A 22,769-nucleotide genomic window follows, 5' to 3' on the forward strand; every position below is an offset into this window, starting at 1 on the left:
ATGGACTTTGGGGCAAGTGTTTGTTCCAACAGCCCTTGCAAGAGCCTCCCACAGACTCAAATAGTGGTTTGCAAAGTGTGGTCCTGAGAGCATCACCTGGAAACTTGTTAGAAATGCAAAGTCTTGAGCCCCAACCCAGACTTAACAATACGTTTTAACAAGCTCTCCAGGTTGATTCTACTACGTGTTAAACTTTCAGAACCGAGGCTCTAAAACTATGCCATGCCCACAGGCACCCTAAGAGCCCACGAAAAATACTTGCAGATGGAGAAGTTAAAACTGCGGCCAAGCCTGGCCTAGAACCCAGGCATTCTTGACCCTTTCCCTTTCCCCAGATCAGTCTAGGGCACAAAGAAGAGAACAAACAGCTCAATCATGCCCCCCCCCCCACCTGGTTTTTGGAACAGAGACTTGGAAACGCCAAGGGTCCAGAAACAGGGGGCGGAGCATTCCTCCGGGGAGTAGAAGGCGGGGCCAAATGTTCTGAGCCCCGCCCCTTCCCCGTTGCCCCGGGAAACCCCGGGTTGTAACAATAACCCGCTGACGCGCTTCGGGGAGGGATCCTGCCGAGTCCGTGGGCGGGACAGCCCTGCTGCGGACCAATGAGACCTCTCGGGCCCCGCCCCCGCGCCCCCTCCCCCAGCGCTGAGCAGGGGGCGGGGTCGTGCCTGCCACTCTTCCCCTGCTCCGTAGGCGGCGCTGTTGCGTATAGGGGCTGCGGCGGGGTCGCCCCGAGCGGGGAGCCCCGCACTCCCACCCCCAGTCCGCGGGCGGGGCACCGTGCGGGCCGAGGATTCCGCGGCCTCGGACGGGCTCGCCCCGCCCCCTCCCGCGTCGGGCCCGCCCCCTCCCCGTCCCCCGCCCATCCGAGGTGCAGCCGGCGCTGAGCACGGCAGGCGCGGGAGCTGGCGCTGGAGCCGGAGCGGCGGCGGCGGCGGCATTCACGGGGCGGCGGCGGCGGCGCGGGCTCCGGCAAGGGCTCGGGCTTCGGCATGGTGCAATCCGGCCTCGCCCCGGGAGAGCGGGGCCCAAGTGCTGGGCCGGCGCCGGGGGAGCGGCGGCAGCGACGGTGGCGGTGGTGGCTGCAGGCGCAGGCAGGCGGCAGGTGCTAGAAGCGGGGCTGGGCGAGGTGTGTGCCCGCTGGGCTCTGGGGCTGCCGCTCCCTCTCTACCCTCATCTCTCCCTCCCTTCGGGCTTCCTAGCGCGTCCAGCCCCCTGTCTCTGCGCCCCAGCCCATGGCGCCCCGCGGTTGAGCCGGCGCCGCCAGGGACCCCTCCCGCGGGCCTCCCCGGGGCGCGCAGATCCCGGAGCCGCCCGCCCACCCTCCGCGAAGCCTCCCTCCCCTCCTCGCCCGAGCCGGGCGGGACCATGGCTGCGAAGCTGCGAGCGCATCAGGTGGACGTGGACCCGGACTTCGCGCCGCAGAGCCGGCCGCGCTCGTGTACCTGGCCCCTGCCGCAGCCCGACCTGGTCGGCGACGAGGACGGTGCACTGGGTTCAGGGGTGGCTGAGGGCGCCGAGGACTGCGGGCCGGAGCGCCGGGCCACGGCCCCAACGATGGCCCCAGCGCCGCCGCTGGGCGCGGAGGTCGGACCGCTGCGGAAAGCGAAGAGCTCCCGGCGGAACGCGTGGGGGAACCTGTCCTACGCCGACCTCATCACCAAAGCCATCGAGAGCGCCCCGGACAAGCGGCTCACGCTCTCACAAATCTACGACTGGATGGTCCGTTACGTGCCCTACTTCAAGGATAAAGGCGACAGCAACAGCTCGGCCGGCTGGAAGGTGGGGGCGTCCGGCTGGGGAGAGGGGGCTGGGATCGCCTGCCAGGGGCTTCCCGGGCTACTAAAGGCGTCCGGGCTCCGGGCAGGTGGTCTGGAGGAAGGCCCTGGGGCACCCCCAGGGGTCACAGAGTATGTGCCGGGGCGTGGGGCCGGCCGGCAGACAGGCGGGGGCGTGCTGCGAGCAGCTGTGTGCGTGCTCTGGATACGGGTTAGGAGGTCTGGTGGAGTGACAAGGGACTGCCACTTTGAGGCATCCCCGAGGGACACCCTCACCCCAACCTTAGGGGCATAGTAAAAGAATCCATTTTCAGACCTCGGACACTGGGGATCCCCCTCTTACCCTGCGAGTTTGCTTTGTGTTACTCTTGTTTTACCCTCAACACCAGGGCACCCTCCTTAAAGAGCTAAAATAATGACTTTGGGGGAAGTGGTTGCTTTCCTCCCAGATCTTTCCCACTGCCCTCCCTGGAGTTGCCTCAGGGTGAGGAATGCGACCCTAGGCCCACAGTTCCCCCTGCAGTGCCAGGAGTTCACCCTAGGGCACCAGGCCAGCCTCGGGTGGGGAACTGGTCAGGTGACCTGAGATCTGAGTTCTCCATGGGGCAGCTGCTGCCCCCCTTACCTGGATCAGCATGGTGGGCTGGTGATGACCCCTGCTGATATGAGGGCAGGGTATTGAGACCTGGGGATCTGTCCCTGCCCACCCTAGGCTGTCTGTCTTCCACTTCCCTAGCTTTCTGAGCCCAGATGCATTTGGGGGTAGAAGGAGGGACAGGGGGACCCCAGGGAGGCCTCAGTACCAACCAGCGGGAAGTGGGGAGCCATCTTGGGAGAAGACAGGGGCTTGACAAGATTGTGGTCTCCAGACCCTCCTCTGGCCAACTTCTTGGGGACTGGAGATAGTTGATGCGTTTTGGGGGAGGAGGGCGGCTGTGCCTGCTTAGGGGCTGTGAGCTGTGTCACGCTCCCTGTGGGAGGGGGCTCTCTGTGACGGAGGCATGCCTCAGTGGAGGGAGGGGGCTGTGCCTGGTGGTGGCTGTAGACAGAGTCCAGGAAAGAGGTGTGCCAGTGGAGGAGGGGAGGCTTGTGGGCATGGAGATGCCCAGTGGCTGCACTGTAGGGCCCACGTGCTCTGACCTGGGAGCCCATGGCTCTCAGGCTTCATGCTAGCAGCTTCTCTGTCTCTCTATGGCCGCTATAGGGTGGGGGCACAGACTGGAGGAGCGGACATGAGTCTCCCTCTGTATCCTCTCTCAGGTCCCCTTGGGCTCAGCCCCCACCAGAACACTTATTCCTCCCAAGTGGGTCCTGCCCTTGTGCTTTGCTCCCATGCTTTCCCCACCTTTCGTTTCTCCTTGGTGGTACAGCCCCTGTCCTCAAGGGCAAAGAGTTCAGATGCCTCTTCCAGGAAGCCTTCCCTGACCCTTTTTAGCTAGCTCTGGATGCCCTCTTCTCTGGCCCTCTCCCTGTCTGTCATAGGCCTTAGTTTTTTGTGTCCTGTCTCCTTTCCCTTCCCCACCCTGCCTTTGGAAGACAGTGGCAGTGTCAGAGCAATCTCTGCGCCCATGGCACCAAGCATGATGCCTGGCATCAGGAGCTACCAGTGCATGTCTGGTGAAAGAGTGAAGAAATGGGTGGATGGTGCAGAGTGTGCTGAGGCCAGGGAGGATACTGTGGGCCAGAATAAGCCAGGAGGACTTCCTGCAGGAGGTGGAGCCCCAGCTGGGCTTGATGGATTAGGGATGATGGGGAAAGATGGCAAGAGGGAAAATGAGACTTAAAGCTGGGTAAGAACTGTCATTCATTGAGGGTCTTAGGGCCAAGCCCTGTGCCAGGCACCTTTGGGCATCTGTGCCAAGCATCTTCTTTAATGCTCTCTGCACTCCCTGAGGGATGTTTTTCTGTTACCACTTACAGAGCTGGGCACTGAGGCACAGAGTGGAGGAGTGAACTGCCCAAGGTCACACAGTCAGTAGATGGGAAAGGTGGATTCCAGTCCAGGTGTGTCTCCCTCCAAGGCCCCAGAGCCTCTGAAATAGTGTCCTGCTGGCACTGGGTGTGGGAGGGGGACACTGACAGCTTTCAAACAGGGGCAGGTCTAAATCCTAAATGTGATTGGGAATGTACTTGGAGATAATTTAGTCCCACAAGTTCATTTCTCAGACCATGAGACTGAGGCCCTGGAAGGAAATGGGACTCTTCTCAAGTCATCAGTGAGCAGCAGGCCCTGGATGATGGCCCAGGTCTCCCGCCTGCCCATTGGATGTGGTTTCCACTGCACCACACGGCTGGGGACACACTGGTCCTTCTTGTGCCTGGGCTCAGGAAGGAAAGAGCCCTGGAAGGCTTGTCCTGGACTGAGGCATTGGTAAGGGAGCCTCAGGCTTGGGCTAGGTCCTGGCAGAGACCACCCAGGCACTGGAGAGGGCTGTTCAGAAGGGCTCCTGGCCTCTCTCATCTCATCCCCTCAGTGTCTACCCCACCCCATCCAGCTCCCCAGGGAGCTTCCTTCGCCTCCTGCTGCCTGTTCCCCCATACCCAGTCAGTCCTCAAGGGCCTGGTGGAGGAGCCATCCCCAATTCCTAGCCACCCTCTGGTTAGCAGAACTGTGGTACACCTCAGGTGCCAGGACTAGGGCCAGGGACCCATTTTTTTCTCCTACCTTCCCCTCCCCCACATAAGTGTTGCACTTGAATCCCCTGGGTGTACCAAACCCTGTGTTAGATGGAGTTGGGGAACTCCATCTGGAGTAGAAGGCATTGCACCTGCCTTTAGGATGCATCAGGGCTCAACCAATTCCACACCCAAGCCCTAACGTTTTACAGGCAAGAAGGGCCGGGGATGGGGCAGGGAGGTAGCCAAAGTCCTCACGCAGGAGGTGGCACTTGATCTGGGCTGCCTTCACTGGGGGAGGGGAGATAGAATAGGGGAGAAAGTCTTCCAAGGAATATTGACTGCATAGGCAAAGACGGGGAGATGGAATTGCACATGTTGGATTTGGGAGGCGGTTAGGTGTGCCAGGCTGGAACCAAGGGCTCCTAGGAATGGCAGGGCTGTGGCATGGGAAAGGCTGAGCCGGCCAGATCAGGAAGGGCCCAGTGCTTGGCCTTTGCCCTGTTGTTCCAGCTGTGGTGTGGGGAGGTAGTCCAGGGGTGTTGCAGAGAGGGATTGGAGGAGGCAAGATCAGCAGCAGGTGCAGGCTGAATAAGACTCAAGAGAGGCTGGGCTTGGTGCTGGGAACTCCACCAAAGAGGCTGGTAGCATTGCCATCAGGGCGTAGTGTCTCCAGGCCTGGGATGAGAGTTTGGACAGGAAGTCCCCCTCCCTCTGCAGTGTCCCAGAAGTGTGGATATCGCACATCCAGGTAGAGTCTCCCACTTCCTCTCAGACACTGTAGCCCTACCTTCCCTAGCACTTGACTTCTCCGGGAAGCCTTCCAGGCTGCTCTGGGTCTTCTTAGCACCCCTAGAGTTGTTCTGCCTGGTTTTGTGTTTCCTGGCTGCCAGTTCCCCTGGGAGCTCCCAGGCCAGGCCTGGGTGCCTCCCATTCCTGTCCCCAAGCCTGGTGGGGGAGGAGCCCAGTGGATGGGGACTTCCTTCTCCCTCAGGGCCTGGGGCAGCTTGGCTATTGGGGGGTGGGGTCAGGAGGGTTGGTGCCTCCCCATATGGCCCACTCTGGCCAGTAGGTCCTAAGTGGAGTAGGGGCTAGAACGGAGAGACTGATCTAGAGGCCAGGAGGAGGGTCCTGCTACAGCCGGGCTGAGCAGTGGTTGTGCGTGAAAGGGGCTCCCCCTGCTCTCTCCCCGCAGCCTGCTCCAGCTGGGCTCCCTCCTCCTTCTTTGTCCTCCGGGGATCCCCAGCCCCGAGGGCTGGTGGGGGTGCGGGAGGAGGCGGTGTGAGCCCCGGTTGGGGGGTGTCCTCACCCTCCGCACTGCACGAGCTGGGGGCTGGCAGCTGCCCGCCTCCTGGGCACGAGCCCGTGCCAGCCGCTCCTGGCACAGTTGCTGGCACGCCCGGCAGACTCCCACGGCCACCTGCTCACACCCACCCACGAGCGCTGGCTCGCGGCGGGCCCTTCCGGCTTCCCGGGCCTCCCGGCGCCCCTCCCCCCCCCCCCCCCCCCCCCCAGTCTTCTGCTCCCCGCAGGCCCCTCGCTCTGCTCTGCCAGCCGCATGGCCCGGCCCCGGCCCCCTCGGGCCCCCTCTCCGCGCAACTTGGGGAGCTCGGGAGGCAGGCAGCTGGGAGGCCCCTGGGGTAGCTGAGCCTCTGCGGGGAGAAGGGGGGGACCCAGAGGCAGGCAGACAGACAGACCGACAGACAGGGTGAGGGCCCCCGCCTGCCACCTGGCGCCGCTCCAGCGGGACGATGGCGGGCAGCGCCGTGCCAGGCGGTAATTGCAGACAGACTAATTTAAAGAGATGAGACGGTTATTTTTAACTCCTGTTAAGGTAATGAACGGCGCGGGGATGGGGGGGCGGTGTGCGGGTTCGAAAGTTCAGCGCCCCCCAGCCCCCCACTTTCTGTAGGTTGGAGGCCCCTCTCTGCATGCCCCGAGCACTCCAGCCTCAGGACTGAGAGGAGTGGAGGGGCCCTTCCAGAGAAGGGAAAGGGCTGGGAGGGCCGGAGAGGAGGCACCCACCAGCCCAGCACACATCCTGTCAAATCCTGGCCACCATCCTTCCAGGTGGGTATTAGCATCCCTGTTTCTCAGGTGAAGTGACTTGCCTTAGGGTCATATCCCTAAGAAATGGCAGTGCTGGGAATTGAACCCCCATCTGTCTCCCAAACTCAAGCTTTTCCTGTGCCTTTGGGGCCAGAAGGGAGGGATTTTGAAGGGTTCAGTCTTGTTTCTTGCAGCCCACCTTCTCCCCTCTTTAAGTGGCAGCTGGTGGTCACTACATAGGGTTCTGGAGGCTATGAAAACCCTTCTGTCTGTGTCCTGGGAGGGAGGGGTGAGGGCGTGGTCATGGGCTGCATGTGGGGATGTGAGCCTCTGAGATGTGGGTGCGCCAACTACAGCAGGGGTGGCTCCCTCCTCACCTCACAGTCTTCCTTACCTTGTGGCTGGCTCTTCATCACCCCTTCCCTATTTGCAGCCTGTGGCCTGTCTCCCAACTTGAGAGTGGGTACTTGAGAAACAGGTCCTCATGGGTGTCTGCTCCCTCCACCTCAGTCTGACTTTGGGTCTCCAGGAGAGGTGGGGAGTCATGGGGCCCATTACCCACTTGCAGGTGTCCTTCCAGATGGATCCCTTTCTCACACACTCCCAGGAACCAGGGACTCGCAACCTCTGGGACTGCCCATCCTATTACTAGACAGATCTTCAAGTTGTTAGGACTTCATTCCTTCTCCCAGGCAGTGGCCCATCTCTCTGGGGCATTGCTCAGGGTGTCCTAGTTCAGCCCTTTGGGGTCAGGTGGAGCTGTGAAGTCAGCAGTGGGTGAGGGGCCAATAGAGCCCCTGGAGGGGAACCTGATGGAGCGTGTGTGAGTTGGAGCAAAGCTCTCTCCCGTGCTGGTCCTCAGTGTTCTCATCCATATCCAAAGGGCCTTAACACACTCAGTCTCTGGTCCTTCGGAGGCTGTGACTAACAACCTCTCTGGTTCTAGGAGCCATGAGGGGTTAATTGGGACCGAGGGCACAGAGTACTGAGGGGACTTCTCATGGGTGGAAGTGTGTGAGTACAGGTGTGAAGGAACTGGAACTGGGGACTCCTGCTTGGGGCTGCCTTTCCTGTCCCTGGCAGGACCCAGATGGCAGACATGCTCTGGGCCCAGTGAAAGGAGTGCTCGTGGCAATCCCAGCTGGCCCCCAGATCAGGCAGATGGGGGGTACAGACTGTTGGGTGGGCATTAGTTGAGGCCCTGGGGCCCCAGTAGGGCTCTCTGGGGGACAGCTGGATCTGGAGCACCCCCCTTCCTCCTGGCACCCTGGTTACCATGGAAACCAACTCCTGTTTGGGAGGGTTTGGCTGTTTGCTGCCTCTCCCCACCCCCCAACCCATATGTGGAGGTGGGAGGGGGGCCAGGTGGCGTGTGGGGGAGGGGCCTCCCACACCCTCCCCACTGGGGCCTCCCTCTTTGCAGAGAAACCTTTCTGGTCTCTCAGGGGAGTACCTCTCGTGGGAATGGGAAGAAGAATTAAGAGAATTGACTCCTGGGTGTTAGGCAGCCAGTTGGGCATTTCACAATTTTCTCATTTCATCCTCCCTGGGTCCTGCCAGGTATTTGTCAATAGCCCCATTTTACAGTTGAGGAAATGGAGGCCCAGAAAGATGAAGTTACTTGGCCAAGGCAACAGAGCTGAGATGAGGCTGAGCCTGGCTTTACATGCAGACCAGTGTCTTTCTACCGTGTTTCACCGTCTCCCAACACCAGGCAGTGTCAGCCCACATGCCAGCCAGCCCTCTTGTCCCAAGCCTCACTCATTCTTGCTCCGCAACCCTCCGGGGCTCCCCAGTTCCCCTAGGAGCCCACCAAGCCCAAACTGCTCTATTTAGACCTCTGAGCCCTCTGCTAGCCTTACCCAGGCCCTGCCCTTCCTCCCCCTTTCCCTGCTGCCTCTGATCCCAGGCAGTCCTTGCATTGCCACCTTTATACCTGGCACCGGCGTTCTTAGCCCAAACCACTGCCATTGTCACATGCTCACCAAGGCAGCTATCGACTCTGATCCCTTGGGACACCCCTCAGAAACTAGGTGGGGAGCTTGAGTAGCTGGAACAAAAACCTACCTCCTAGGTGATTCTGGAACCCAGTGTGTCTCTCTGAGAATTCCTGCCTTAAATCCTTAGCTGATGGCAGAACTGGCTGATGATCACAGTCACCTAGAAGCTTTCAGGCAGTACAGTCTCTCGTCCCTGTCTCAGACCCTCTGTGTCAGACTCTCAGCGGGTGGGCTTTGAAATCTGTATTTTAACAGGTCTGTCTGGTGACAGGTCAGATTCTGAACCAATGCCTTAGATGGTAGCTTTCTCTGCTCCCGCTTTTCCCTCCCATCTTTTGCTTCCAGTGTGGACCAGCTTCTTCTCCAAGCAGGCTGCCCAGCTTGAGCCCCTTCCTCACTCTCTTTGGGTCCTCCGGGGTATTGAGCTCCAGGCAGTCAGCTCCAAGGGACTGAAACCATCCCCTCCCCATTCACCCACCCTCCGTGTCTGATGTGCTTTGCCGCCCAGAGCCTCTGGCTGCAGGAGGGAGGGAAAACCTCTGTGTGAATACTCAGTAGGCCTCTCTGGAACTGGACTGGTGAGGAAGCAGCAGAAAGGAAAGTCGCAGCCCCTGCTCTCTGCCTGCTCTCTTCCAGCTCCCAGTCTGATGGGGGAGGCACGACCATGTGTACAGCGCGGTGCTGTTCTTATAGGATCCAGTGCTGGGGCCTTAGTGGGACACTCAAGGACTTGGCCACCTGGCCCCAGTCAACCTCTCCAGCCACATCACGATCCTATATCCTATCCCATCTTCTGACCCTTACTTTAGCCACAATGAACTCATCCAGCTTGGGGTTCAGCCACCACGTGCCCCAGAAATTCTTTCATTTAATTCTCACAGCAAGTGGTAAAGCCAGTACTGCTACTATCCTCAATTTGCGGATGAGGAAAGTGAGGCTGAGAGAAACAAAGTGGCTTTCACAGTATCCTACTGGAAGTGACCGAAATGCAACTGCCCTGGGTTACCTCCTCCCTAGTGCAGTGCTCTGGCCAGGCCAGTCCACGCTGACCTCCACCCATCCCCATCCTCACTGTCTCCCTGATTTCCCTTGGAGTTTGGCCCTGAGGCTTCCAGCCTGGGGGTGGCTCCGGGATCCCTGGCTCCCTTTCTGACACCAAGAGCTCCCAGAGGGAGGGAGCTGAGGTTGTCCCTCCCCACCCTTCCTTCCCCCCACCAGCCATCTGCAGGCCCCGGGGTTGATGGCCGCGTCCTCCACTTGCTTTAATGCAGTTCTATACCCACTGGGCACCCACTGTGCAGTGCTGCTCAGGGGAACTGGACTGACTCCCTGCCCTTGAAATGCCTGCAGGTCCAGCTGGGGGGATAAGATGAGAACTCCTGATTTTGATTCAGGATAAAAACTGTCCAGGGTTGTGATGGAAGGCCAGATAATGAGCTGTGGGTATTTGGAGGTGAGGGCGGAGAACCGGACAAAAGAGTGAATCCCTCAGGACTCTTTAGGAGCCCCACAGGGTCCGGCTGTGTTAGCTGGAGCCCAGCAGGACTTGAGGCTGGAGAAGAAAGGGGCTGGATGGTGAGAGGCGTTGCTTGCCACGCTGAGGAGCTGGCAGTCCAAGCTGTGGGGGACAAGGAGTGGCATGGGCAAAAATGATGGTGTGGTGGTGGGGGGCGGCAGCAGAGACTGGTTTAGGTGCCCAGTATGGACCTGATGCTGTGGTCCAGGGGAGGAGATGAGCCTGAGAGAGGGTTGAGATCCCAGGATTCCAGGATGCCAGGCCTGAGGTGCCAGGCAGCACCCTTTGGTGCCTTGAGGATCTTGGAGGTGAGATGGAGTGGTGTGGGTAGAAATCCAGCGGCAAGCAGAGAGGAGCAGTCCTAGCTCTGCCACTGACCCTCTGTGTGGCCTTGGGCAACTGAGCCTCAATTTCCCCGCTGCAAAATGAGATAATCATAGGTCTTCTGTCCAAGCTTTGTTGTGAGAATTACATGTAAGAGGAGTTACATGAAAAGTCCCCAATGAAGTCTTCGCAAATATCATTACTGTTTTCATTGCTCTGGGAGGGGAAAGGAGATACCTCCCCATGTGCTGTGCAGGGTGGCGGTCCCTAGGCCCTGATCCTTGAGCGACACTGACTTGTATGTGTGTGTTTCGAGGCTGTTGGGGCGGGGAGGATTCCTTCTTCTGGAGTCTCCCTTTCTGTCCTTGAGGTGTCAGATAATCAGGATGTCCAAGCTTCATCCTGCCCTTAGGTTGACCCACTGCTTTCTAGCCTACAGAGCCTTCCGCATGGCCTTGGGAGGCAAGCAGGCGGGATTTAGGCATTGTATTTTTACAGATGAGGACAGTGATTTACTCAAGGTCACCCTTGAACCCAGGGTAGCCTGCCCCTGGACGCTGGCCCCTCTTTGCCCACTTGGCAGGCTGTGTGACCTTGGTCATGGCCCTTCCCTCTCTGGCTCTCAGTCCTATCTAGGGATCAGAGTTCCTCTCCCCCAACACTCTGGGAAGCTGTGAAGCCTCCTCCACCCCTCCTGTCCCCTCCCCCTGTCCTCAGCTGGCCTTGCCTCCTTTTGTAACCTGAGCTGGGGCCGTGGGGGAAGGGGCTTGCCCTCTGCCAGAGGCACCTGCCAGCTGAGCAGATGTGTGGGGATGGAGGCCCCCCTCGCACCTCCCAGGGGATAGCCTGCTCTTAGCCTGGCAAGGCTGGGGATGGGGCAGGCAGTGCTCAGCACACCCAGCCCTGGCCTCTGTCCTCCGGCCCCAGAGCTTACCCTGAGCACTTGTTCGTTTTCCAGTGGACATGCGTGCTCCAACATGCCCTACAAGGTCCTCGCAGGCTCCAGGAGAAGACAGATGGCAGATGAGGGCTGGTGCCCCAGTCTGGGTGGGCTGCCTTGGGCTCCTGGAGCCCCTTGGCAGGGGGACAGAGGGCCAAGGGCGGCCCCTGGGGGCGAGGCCAGTGTCTGTGCGGGTGGCCATGCCCCTGGGAGAGCAGATGGTTCCCTTGGCACTGTGCCCACTCTTCCTCTCCCCCAACCCCCTACCCCAGGAGCCAGCCTGCAGGGCTGGGGCACAGCTGCCGAGCCCTCCCCAGAGCCAGGCCCAGGGCAGGGCTGGGTGAGGTCACCGCAGCTGCTCCCAGGGCCTGGGGCAGAGGTGTGGGGAGGTGCTGCCTGCGGCCTTGGAGGTGGGAGGCTCAGACTGAGGAGACTGGGAGAACCCTGAATGGCTTAGTATTTAGGGGTCCCCTTTAATCCTGGAAGAGGGAAGAAAGAGTCTCTGGAGCTCTGGAGCGACTGCAAGCCAGTGTGGACAGTTCCTGGTGCCCCCTCCCCAGGCCTGCCTGATAACTTCTGCCTGGCTCAGTTCAGATGCCCCTAGAGGCATCTCAGGGTGGGAGGAAGAGCAAGGGCCCTCAGTGTGAATTCCTGCCCCACCATCTACCCACTTGGGCATGTCAGTTTTTCATCTGTAAAATCAGTATAATAAACCAACTCAGAGGGTTGTTAGATTTTAATTGTTGAGTGCCTGCACAGTGCATGGCACAAGATGAATGCTCGGTAAGTTTCTTTCCTTCCTCACTTGGCTGAAGTCTCCTGAGGAGCCAGGAAAAAGTAGGAAATAGCAGAGGCAGCAGGAACTGGAGGGGAAACCAGGAGGGAGGAAGAAAGGCCTGGAGCTCCGGCCTGAGGTTTTGCTGAACAGAAACCACACAGAGTTGCCAGGCTTGAGCGGTTCATGGCTACTGAGAGTTCCAACCTCTGTGTTGACTTACTGTGAGCCAAGGATTGCCCCGCCAAGTTCAAGTGGGGAGGCAGACTCACCCACAATCATACTCTAGTTTACAGGTAGATTTTTATAGTAGCACTGAGGTGGGAGCAACTATCTTGAGGGCTTGCAGAGGGGGCTAGGAAGATGCCTCAGAGCTCACCTTGATGGAATTGTAGGAACCAGCTGAGCAGAGAGGGAAGGGCATGGGGAAGATAGTGTGCAAAGGCATGGAGGTGTGAAACATCCAGGGTGGCTGGAGTCCTAGATGGGTTTAAGGGAATGGAGGTGATGAGGCTGGAGAGCATTGGAGGGCTCTTGAGTGTCAGTCTGGAGTTGGACCCAAGCCCTGGGGGATAAGAAACCATGGGCTTTGGCACAGGGGTGAGCTGGGGCTTCTGCTGCTGGTTTCTTTGCTGCCCAAGTTGGGTATGTGGCCTCTGTTGATTCTAGGGTGGGGACTGGGGATGCCAGGGCCTGTCCCTTGACCTCATGCCTTGCTTTGGACATTTAGTTCCTCCTGGCCCCTGGCTGCCCACTTCTGTCCTGCCGCTGACCCCAAGCCCACTCACCTGTCAACACCTGTGGCCTTGATGCCCCCACCTGCCCTGCTACCCCTCCTTCACTATACACCCTAGTACAAGGATTTGCACATGGCCTCAGGGCTCTGAGGTCTTTCAGGTCACTCCCTCTGCCAGGGAGCTTGTCTGGATTGAGCACCCCAGGCAGCAGAACAAGTTACACCCCCTCCCCACCTGCCAAGAGCATGTGGCTTTCTCTGAGACAAGTGTATGTTCTTGGGCCAGAGTGGGGTTGAGGGGTAAGGGTTGGGACAAGGGCAGTTCCTGAGACTCTGAGACAGGGACTCAGTAAGATTCTTGACATGTGGGATCTCATCCAGTTCCCAGCTGCCCCTCCCCCAAGGGATGATGGGATGGTTACCCCTCTTTTATAGGGGTGATCCAAGGTCACATGGAGGAAGTTGGGATTCTAGCTCCAGCCCTCAATGGTTCCTCATGCAGGAAGGGAGGGAAGGAAGGAGGGAGAGAGAAAGTGGGAGTCATGGAGGGGATCAGAGAGCTCACTTGGCCCCACAGGTGATCTCTGCTCAGGGAGGCACTAAAGGGAGTTGCTGGGTCACCCATCCCCATTGGGTAGGTGGGGTCAGCTTTCTGAGGGAGGGGCTGGGCTGAACCTTGGTCAGTGGTGGAACCTGGAGGGGCATCCATACCTGACTATGGGCTTGGATGGGTGGACACAAGAACCAGGACTAAACTGGGAGGGTCCTGGAATCCCCCAGGTGCCAGAGAGGCCAGGAGGTAGCCACCCACAGGTCTTGTAGTGGGTGGGGAGCACAAGACTTAAGTCTCCTGTCTCTTATGAAAGCCAGGGAGCTTGGGCTTGAGAACCAAGGCAGGGATGGCCACTGAGGTGGGCAGCAGAGCAGTGTTCCCTGCCACACTGGGTGGGAAGAGCCATGGCTTTGGCATCCAACAGCCCCGAGACCCAGACCTGGCTCCATCACTTCCCAGTTTTATGGTCTCAGGAGTCATTTAACCCACTGGAGCCTCAGTTCCCTGACCCTTTGTAAAACAGCATTACCTACTCACAGGATGGTTTTTAGGATTCAAAGAAGAAACGTGCCTAAAGAACCTCACTTAGGTCTGGCATGTAGTAGGTGGTACCCTTCTCCTGCCTTGCTATTTGAACACGTGCCAGTGGTGTGCTAGAGCTGATCGTGCACACTTCTTCCCAGTTCTGCACTCGGTGACATCATGCTGGTGGCTTAAAATTGGCGACGGTGGGAGTTTCCATGCCATAGAAATCAGCAAACGCTACAGATCGAATCAGGTGGAGTTTGTTCCCCTGCTGGAGAGCTGGAGGAAATCCATCCCGTGAGCCCTCTTCAGCCCTAGAGGGGACCAGACAGGAGGCAGGACAGTGCTGGAGCGCTGGCTGGGCCAAGAAACCTAGAACTCAAAGTCCATGGGCCCTTTTGGGAGGGCCTGGGGAGATTGGATATAGTCACAGCACCAGGCAGCCCTCTGTAGGCAGGGGATAGCAAATGGTGGGACCCCCTCTTTTCTGTCTCCCCCTTCTCCACCTCTGAAATCTGGCGGGCCCTGGCCAGAGAAGTAATATTGGATGAGGCTGGGCTATCAGAGAATGAAGCTGTGCTGGGAGGAGAAATGAGGTTGTGCTGGAAGATAAACGAGGTTGTACTGTCAGGGAATGAGGTGGTACTCAAAGGCAAGGTGAGGCTGCATTATTAGATAAATGAGGTTGTACTATCAGGGGATGAAGTGTACTTGTAGGAGAGATGACGTCCTGCTGGATCAGTCAGGTTGCACCGTCAGAGAACACAGCCACACCACAGGAGAAGGGAGAGCCTCCGCCTTTGGAGGATAAATGAGGGTGTCCTGCTGGATAAATGAGGGGGCCCGTCAGGTGAATGGAGTGCTGTTAGCAAATGAGGTTGTACTTGCTGGATAAATGGGACTGGTGTGCTGGATAGATGGGGTTGTGCTGTCAGATGAATGCATTACTGCTCGTGGGCGAAGGGTGTCCTGGGAATAGATGAGGGTGTCCTGTTGGATGGATGAGCTGCCGCCACCAAATGGATCAGACCCTGTCCACGAGGGAGGCACGGTCTGCAAGGACGAGGTTATTCTGTTTCCACGGGGGCTCCTGGAGCGGCTTCTGGCCCAGGGTTGCACTGTTTGGGGCTGTTGGACCCAGACTGAGAGACCTTGGCCACAGCAAGCCCTGGGTCCCCCAAGTCTGTCTAGGGAGCAGGAGCGAGCAGGGTGGGGAGCTGGGGTGGGCAGCTGCATTGTTCACCCTATGAGCCCTCCCTTCCTTCTCACAGAAGCCCTCCCTCCTCTCTGTGCCTCCTTCTGTGGCTCAGACTGCTCCTGCCTTTCTTCACCCCGTGCTGGCCTCCCATTCTGTCCCGTGTTCCTCTCTCTCAGCCCAGTTTGGGGAAGCCCCTGTTGTGTGCCGGCCACTCTGCCAGTCTCATGAATTCTCCCTGCAACACACTGTTACCCACCTTTTCTCTCTCTCATTCATTCACTCAACAAACATTTATGAAATGCCTAGCATATACCAAACACATGGGGTATAGTAAAAAAAAAAAAAGACGGAGATCCCTTATGAAACTTATATTCTACTATAAGGGGAACCAGACAATAAATAATAAGCATAGATTATAAACTGTATATTAATTTAGAAAATGCTAATTGCTTTAGAAAAATTCAGAGCAGGGTAAGGGGGCCAAGAAGTGGCAGGAAAGAGGAGCGCTTGTTAAAACGGTGGGCAGGAAGGGTCTTGTCACCTAAGGTGACATCTGAACAGAGACTTGAAGGAAGTGAGAGATGGATGTCGGTATCTGGGCAGACAGCAATGCCCCTGAGACAGAGGCCCCAAGGTGGGATGGCACCTGGCAGGTGCCCGGCAGGTGTAAGGAACAGGAGGGAGGAAACCAGCAGGACAGTGTCAGGGGAGGAGTCTGGGAGGTCACGGAGGTGCTTATGAGCTATGGCCCGGCCTTTGTTCTTTACTCTGAGTGAGACGGGGGTGCCTCAGAGGGTTCTGGACTGGATGTGATCCAGGTTATTTAAAGGATCACTCTGGCTGCTGCCTGGTGGAAGACTGTGGGGAAGTAAGTCTGGAAACAGGTTGCTGTTTTAGGAAATGGAGGTTCAAAGCATCTTGCTCCAGGGTTGCACTGTTTGTGGCTGTTGGACCCAGACTGGAATCCAGATCCAACACCAGAGCCCATATTCTTTGTCCTCACTAGCCTCCTCTACCTGGTGGTTGAGGCCCCACGGAGCTGGCCTCCCTTGCCCAGGTTCTGAGGGAGAGTAGGATGGCCCTGGGGTGTAACCCACTGTCCCTTCCCTCTGATGGTCTCTCTGAGGCTGTGAATCAGGGAGGTCTCATCTCCCCGGGGAACCTGTCCCAGGCCAGCATGGAGGTGTGGGAGGTGTGAGGCCCCAGAAGCCGGGCCCAGCTTGGGCACCAGGGAAGTCTGGGCATGCCGGGGCCATGGCTGTGGTGGCGGGTTGCTAGGCGACTCTGAGAGGGAGCCCTGGTTACTGCTGCCTGGCAGAGGCGTCTCCCTCCACTGCCTCCCTCACCTCCTCCGGGGCCTCTGGCCTCCCAGGAGGCCTTGTGGGTGAGATGTGATCGGTGCTTGCCACTGGATCTTGGCCGGGAGCTCTGATGGGTACCAGGTGGCTGGGCCCTGAGGAGCCAGAATGCTGCAGGGCCTGGGCTTCCCTCCTAGGGCACAGCCCTGATGCACACCTGGTAAAGAGCCTAGCTCAGCAGACTGCAGCTGAGGTCCTCACCCAGCCCTGGGCCACCTCCCTGGGTAAGCCTGGGCAAGGTGTGATACCCTTCTAGGCCTCAACTGCCCCATCCATCTGGCCTGCAGAATCTCTCCCCAAAATCTTCGTTTTCTGTGAGTGTGCAAGGGAGGATGCTGAGAGGGCAGGGCTCCAGGTACCCCCGTCCCCACCCCTGATGGCTTGAGTGTGGAACACTCAAGTTTTGCATTAGGTTCCACTTACTAAAAAGAATTCCACTACTTGGAAAGATATAAAAAGTTTGAAAACCTCTGGACTGGATGATTAGAAGAACTTTTCATTGTCAAACTGAAAAGGTGCCTAGAGCACCAGTGGCCCATCTCATTAATTTATGAGGGGGAAACTGAGGCCCGGAGAGGAGGAGGGACCAGCCCCAGGTCAGGCCTGCTGGAATAGAAGGACCACTATGCTGGGGGGTCAGGAGGCCTGGGCTCAACCCCAGCTCTGCCACCAGGTCCTGGGTGACCCAGGGGGAGTCCTTTCTTCTTTCTGGGTCTGACCAGCCATAGGCTAGGGCTCAGACTCTGTCCCTGGCTGGGCAGGAAACAGGGTGGGGAAGGATGCAGACTTCATATGCCTGGAGCATGTGTTCTTGGTGGTAATCTAAAACCTTTTTATTGATAGTCAGAAAATGTGGAAATATTATGAAGCACAAGGCAAAATTCTCTTGAATTCTAAAAAGAAAGCACAAGAGTTGTTGGGAATTTTGACCTTTTAACATGCCCCCTGGCTTCCCATGCTACCAGCTTCTACGGTTGGTTACATCATGGAAAGTTTGAGAAGCACTGGAGGACTGGTTTCCTAAGATCCTTTGGCAGTTCTCTGACCTGTTCTCTCTCCATGGTGGAATGTGAGGTCCTTTAGACTGAGAGTGAGACTAACCTGAAATCAGTGCTTGGCTCTCCCACTTAAACTATGTGACCATGACAACCTACTTAACCTCTCTGAGCCTCACTCGCCTCATCCTGAGATAGGGATCACAAGCCCTGAGCTGTATGGAGAGTGACAGGATGATCACATGAGATAAAGTACTTGTAGTACGCAGGGCTGAACTGGCAGGTACTCAGGAGGTGCCAATACTTGATGTTGCCCTTCCTCCCCTCCATCCCCCACCCCCAGCACTCAGAACCAGGCTGGCATAGTGAGGTTGATAAAGAGGTGTTGCCTGACTGACCTCCAGCTGGAGAAGCTGGGAGGTGGAGCCTCTGGTAGGGCAGCTAGTCCCATAGGGGAGGAGAATGGAGGCCTCTGAGGCCCCAGAACACAGGTGTGGGGGAGGGCCTGGGGAGCCAGGTGCAGGGGCGGGAGAAGAAAAGGGGGTATGTACTCCAGGGAGCACCACTCCCAGGGGGTTCCGACTCCTCTCCCCTCAGAGCCCCAGGAGAAGCTAGGCAGGCCAATGCTGGAAGGGGACTTGGAGCCCCAGCTGTTGTCTCCCAAGACCAGAAAGTGCCAGAGATAGGGAGCCTGGGGCCCTGAAGAGTCAGATGAGTACCTGGAGCTAGGAGTGAGGGGTGGGAGGGTACCCTGGGCAGCAGAAGGACCCCTCCTTCTGGAGACTAGTGGGAAGAGGACAGGAGGGAGAGCCCTCGAGGATCGAGGATCAGGGTCGGGGGTGGTTCTGGGGCTGGGTGGATGAACAAGTTAAGAGCAGGTCCGTGATCTGGGCAGATCTGGAGTGGTACCTGGTATTGCTGCCTGTGGGACCATGGGCAAGTTACATCATGCCTCTGGACCTCCATTCCCTGGTACAGGAGATGGGATAATGGCAGCTCCCCAGAGTTGTTCATGCCCAGCACAGTACACTCAGGGCCTGATATAAAGGAAGTAGAATGGAGCAGGTCTGTTGGGTGATCTAAAAAGTGAGGTCTTCTGGCCAGAGTGAGGGGTTTAACCAACATTAAGAGCATCCGGTGTGTTCACCAAACACCCACACACATTATCTCAGGTAGTGATCTAACAGCCTTCTGAGGCAGTTATTGAATGTCGCCCATTTTTTCCTGAGTAGCTCACTGAGGCATAAGGCTCCTGGAGATTGAGTCAACAACCTATGGCCACATAACTAGGTGGCTGGAAAGAGCCAGGCATCCTGCCCAGCCTTGCAGATAACCCAAACCTCTGCTATTTCCACAGCAGTGCCTCAGCCAGGAGGTCAAGGCCACCAGGAGGGAGGCCCCAGAGGTGGGGCGTGGTAGGCCCTACAGAAGTTCTGCTCTTCCAGGTTCCTGTGGGGAGCCAGGTCTGTGAGGCTGCGGATTCCTCTGCCTTCCTCTGTCCCCAGGACAAGCCTGGCAAAAGCAGGCAGTGATATGGGAGCACGGGCACAACAGACATTTAGAAGAGGATATGTACAGGTGGGGCAAAGGTGAAGGCCAGGGAAAGTTCCAGGGACAGCAGAAGGGCTGTGTGGCCCTGGGCAAGCCACTTCACCTCTCTGAACCTTGGTCTGCTTGTCCGTAAACGGGCATGATGCCACCTGCTTTGTGGGATTTTCTGAAGGTTCCACCAGGAAGGGGCTTTGAGGGCAGAGCTACTCTGCTTTAGGTGGGTTGGGTGGGGAGGGGAGGGAGGGCTGCAGCCCAAAGGGGAGCTGGGCTGACCTGAACGTGGGCAATGAGCACAGGCGGGGTCTGAGGTCTCCATGGCCAATGGATATGCTCTGAGGGGCTTGCTTAGATCCAAAGCCTCTGTGGAGTTCACAGAAGCTCAGAGAAGTTGGAGGAAAGTCTGGGCCTATACCCACCTTAGGGACCCCCAGCCTGTTCTGCTTTCCCTGGCCAGGCCCTCCTAGCAAAGGGTTAACAGTCTTTTCTACCTGCAGTTGCATTTTAAAGACACGAAATTAAAGCAGGTAATTTATTCTCCCCACACACGAAAGAGCAATTAGTTCTAAACAGGGCTTAATCAGTCACCGCGAGATTGATTTCTGGAGCCCTGGGTTTTCGGGCTCCTGGCGCCATGCCAGGCTTGGGGGGTGGGGTGCGGACAAATGAGCCGCAGCGGTATGAGCCCTTACATAATCTGCTGGGGGACCCTGGCAGCCTGGCTAGCCCCGGGGCTTGGCTGAGTTGGAGAAGGGGGTGTCTTGCTCCCTGCTGCAGGCCCCTTAAGAGTAGCCTCCCTGGAAATGCTACCCAAAGCTCCAGCCCCACCCTACGGACAGTACCTGTGGGAGGCACGGGAGCTGGGAGGGTGGGGCCCTGGGGTAGAGGTTGGGTATTCTGAGTTTGTCCGACCTGGCACTTACACCTGCTCTCCCCCCTCCCCACCCCCGCCTTTACCCTTTCATCTTCCCTATTTCCTCCCCTTCCGCCGTTGGCTCTTCTCCCATTCTCTTATCCTCTCACTTCTCCGTTTTCTCCCACTCCTCTTCCCAACACTTATCCTCTCACTTCCCACTCCCCCACCCCTGTCCTTGTGTCTGGCCACAGAACTCCATCCGGCACAACCTGTCGCTGCACACCCGTTTCATCCGCGTGCAGAACGAGGGCACCGGCAAGAGCTCGTGGTGGATGCTGAACCCTGAGGGAGGAAAGACGGGCAAGACCCCGCGGCGCAGGGCAGTGTCCATGGACAACGGGGCCAAGTTCCTGCGTATCAAGGGCAAAGCAAGCAAGAAGAAGCAGCTGCAGGCACCCGAGCGAAGCCCCGATGACAGCCCCCCGGGCGCGCCAGCCCCGGGGCCCATGCCTGCGGCTGCCAAGTGGGCCACCAGCCCGGCCTCGCACGCCAGCGACGACTACGAGGCGTGGGCCGACTTCCGCGGCAGCGGCAGACCCCTGCTCGGGGAGGCGGCCGAACTGGAGGACGACGAGGCCCTGGAGGCGCTGGCGCCATCGTCGCCGCTCATGTACCCGAGCCCGGCGAGCGCGCTGTCGCCCGCGCTCGGTGCGCGCTGCCCGGGGGAGCTGCCCCGCCTGGCCGAGCTAGGGGGCCCGCTGGGCCTCCACGGCGGCGGCGGCGGCGGCGGCGGCGGCGGCGGCGGCGGCGGCGCGGGGCTGCCGGAGGCGCTGCTAGACGGCTCGCAGGACGCGTACGGGCCACGGGCCCGCGCCGGGACGCCCGCCTACTTCGGCGGCTGCAAGGGCGGCGCCTACGGCGGGGGCGGGGGCTTCGGGCCGCCAGCGCTGGGCGCGCTGCGCCGCCTGCCCATGCAGACCATCCAGGAGAACAAACAGGCCAGCTTTGCGCCGGCCGCCCCGCCCTTTCGCCCGGGGGCGCTGCCTGCGCTGCTGCCGCCGCCGCCGCCGCCGCCACCGGCGCCCAGGCCCGGCCCGGTGCTGGGTGCGCCTGGGGATTTGGCGCTGTCGGGCGCAGCCGCCGCCTACCCCGGCAAGGGGGCGGCACCGTACGCGCCGCCGGCGCCCTCGCGCAGTGCCTTAGCCCACCCCATCAGCCTTATGACGCTGCCCGGAGAGGCGGGCGCCGCGGGCCTGGCGCCGCCAGGCCACGCGGCGGTCTTCGGGGGACCCCCCGGCGGCCTCCTGCTGGACGCGCTGCCCGGGCCGTATGCGGCCGCCGCCGCCGGGCCTCTGGGTGCCGCGCCCGACCGCTTCCCGGCCGACCTGGACCTCGACATGTTCAGCGGGAGCCTCGAGTGCGACGTCGAATCCATCATCCTCAACGACTTCATGGACAGCGACGAAATGGACTTCAACTTCGACTCGGCCCTGCCGCCACCACCGCCTGGCCTGGCCGGGGCCCCGCCCCCCAACCAGAGCTGGGTGCCAGGCTGAGGGCCACCTCCCGCGCCCCGGGTGCCCTGCCCCACTCCCAGGGGCCTACGTCTTCCCATCCTGATCCCCAGGTCCCCACTCCCGTTCCCCCTCCACTAGGGGATCCAGGAGGCAGCCCCTGCCCAGCTAGAGACATCCCTCAGAAGCTGACCGCTGAGGGAAGTGGTAGGGAGGGGCTTGGGGCTCCTCACCATTTCTGCCCAGACTCCTGAGACCCGCTCCCCCTCCTCCTGGGGCAGGAAGCCTGGGAGTAGAGGCTGGATTCCAGGCTAGGTGGGAGTGGAGAGGAATGAGGTGGGCCGCGCTGGCAGGGGAAGCCAACCGGGAGATGGGGCGGGGTGGGGGGCGTCTCTGAATCTTCAGTTTCGCTTTCAGGGCCCTCGCGTGGCGAATCGCCCACCTCAAACTCAGATCTGATTCCTAATTAACACTTTCCCACTGCCAGGAAACCCCTATCGAAAACACACTCATGTACCTTTTGGCTGTTCACCCTGAGATGTCCTCCTTCGTCCCTAAACCACCCTCCGATCTCCACTCCCACGGTTCAGCCTCTCCACCCATCCTTGCCAGCCCTAGCTTCTCCCCTCTCTGGTGGATGTCCGTCTCCCTTTCCACGCCCAACTATCCCCCAGTACTGGTCTCATCCTCTCCAGCGGGCCTCAACTCTGGATCCACCCTTCAACCTGACACCCCTTTCTCCGTGCCAGTCGTGGCTCCTCTCTCCCATATTTATAAGTGTCCCGTCGGGGCAGGCTGTGGGCGCGGCGTCCCCGGCGCATATCGTAGGCAGTGTACCGTGGCCGTGCCGTCAGCGTGTGCGTGTGCGTGTGTGCCGTGTCGAGGCCGTGTAGAGTGCATTGTACAGCATATTTTCATGAATAAAATTGTTTTAAATATTTCCCGCGCCTTGGGCTAGCAGGGGGAGCAGTGGCAGCGTAGAAGGATACTTGGCGGGAATCGGGGGAGGGGGGTGGTCCCTGTACCTGAGTCCACTATGGCTTTGTGTCTGCATCTGTGTCAGCATTCACTGATGCCTGTCTACTTAATGCACATTGGTTAAGCACCTACTGGGTTCTGGACGCTGGAGATATGCCTGTGTGGAGCTCTGCACCTGTTTCTGTGAACAAGTGCCTGCAGGAAGTTTCTGGCCTGGGGAAATTCTGTCCCAAATAAGCCTCAGATTTGGGAGACAAGGCACAGATATTTACTGAGAACATGTTCATGCCGGGTCCTGTATTAGGTATAATTTTTGTTCCCATTGTACAGATGAGAAAACGGGGTCTGAGGGAAAGTCGCTTGGGAAGGCATGCTGCGGTGGTTGAAAGGAGGCTTTTGAAGGCACACAGGCTTCTGTTTGAATTTATTCCTTGCTGTTTTCTAGCTGTGTGACCTTGGGCAAGTTTTCAGCCTCTGTAACCTTGATGTCGTGGTCTAGACCACAGGATA

At 58.9% G+C, this 22,769-nt stretch overlaps 1 protein-coding gene across 1 annotated transcript; it reads left to right on the top strand.

Moving 5' to 3' along the window:
* The first annotated feature begins 716 nt into the window (after positions 1 to 716).
* FOXO6 (forkhead box O6) lies at positions 717 to 22,299 on the top strand. Its single transcript, XM_032493972.1, has 2 exons — positions 717 to 1,782; positions 20,019 to 22,299. Exons 1-2 carry the CDS (start codon positions 1,369 to 1,371, stop codon positions 21,321 to 21,323), a joined length of 1,719 nt encoding a protein of 572 aa, XP_032349863.1. The 5' UTR covers positions 717 to 1,368; the 3' UTR covers positions 21,324 to 22,299.
* The last annotated feature ends 470 nt before the right edge of the window (positions 22,300 to 22,769 follow it).

Source organism: Camelus ferus, chromosome 13 (assembly GCF_009834535.1).
Source record: "Camelus ferus isolate YT-003-E chromosome 13, BCGSAC_Cfer_1.0, whole genome shotgun sequence".
Taxonomy (NCBI): Eukaryota; Metazoa; Chordata; class Mammalia; order Artiodactyla; family Camelidae; genus Camelus; species Camelus ferus.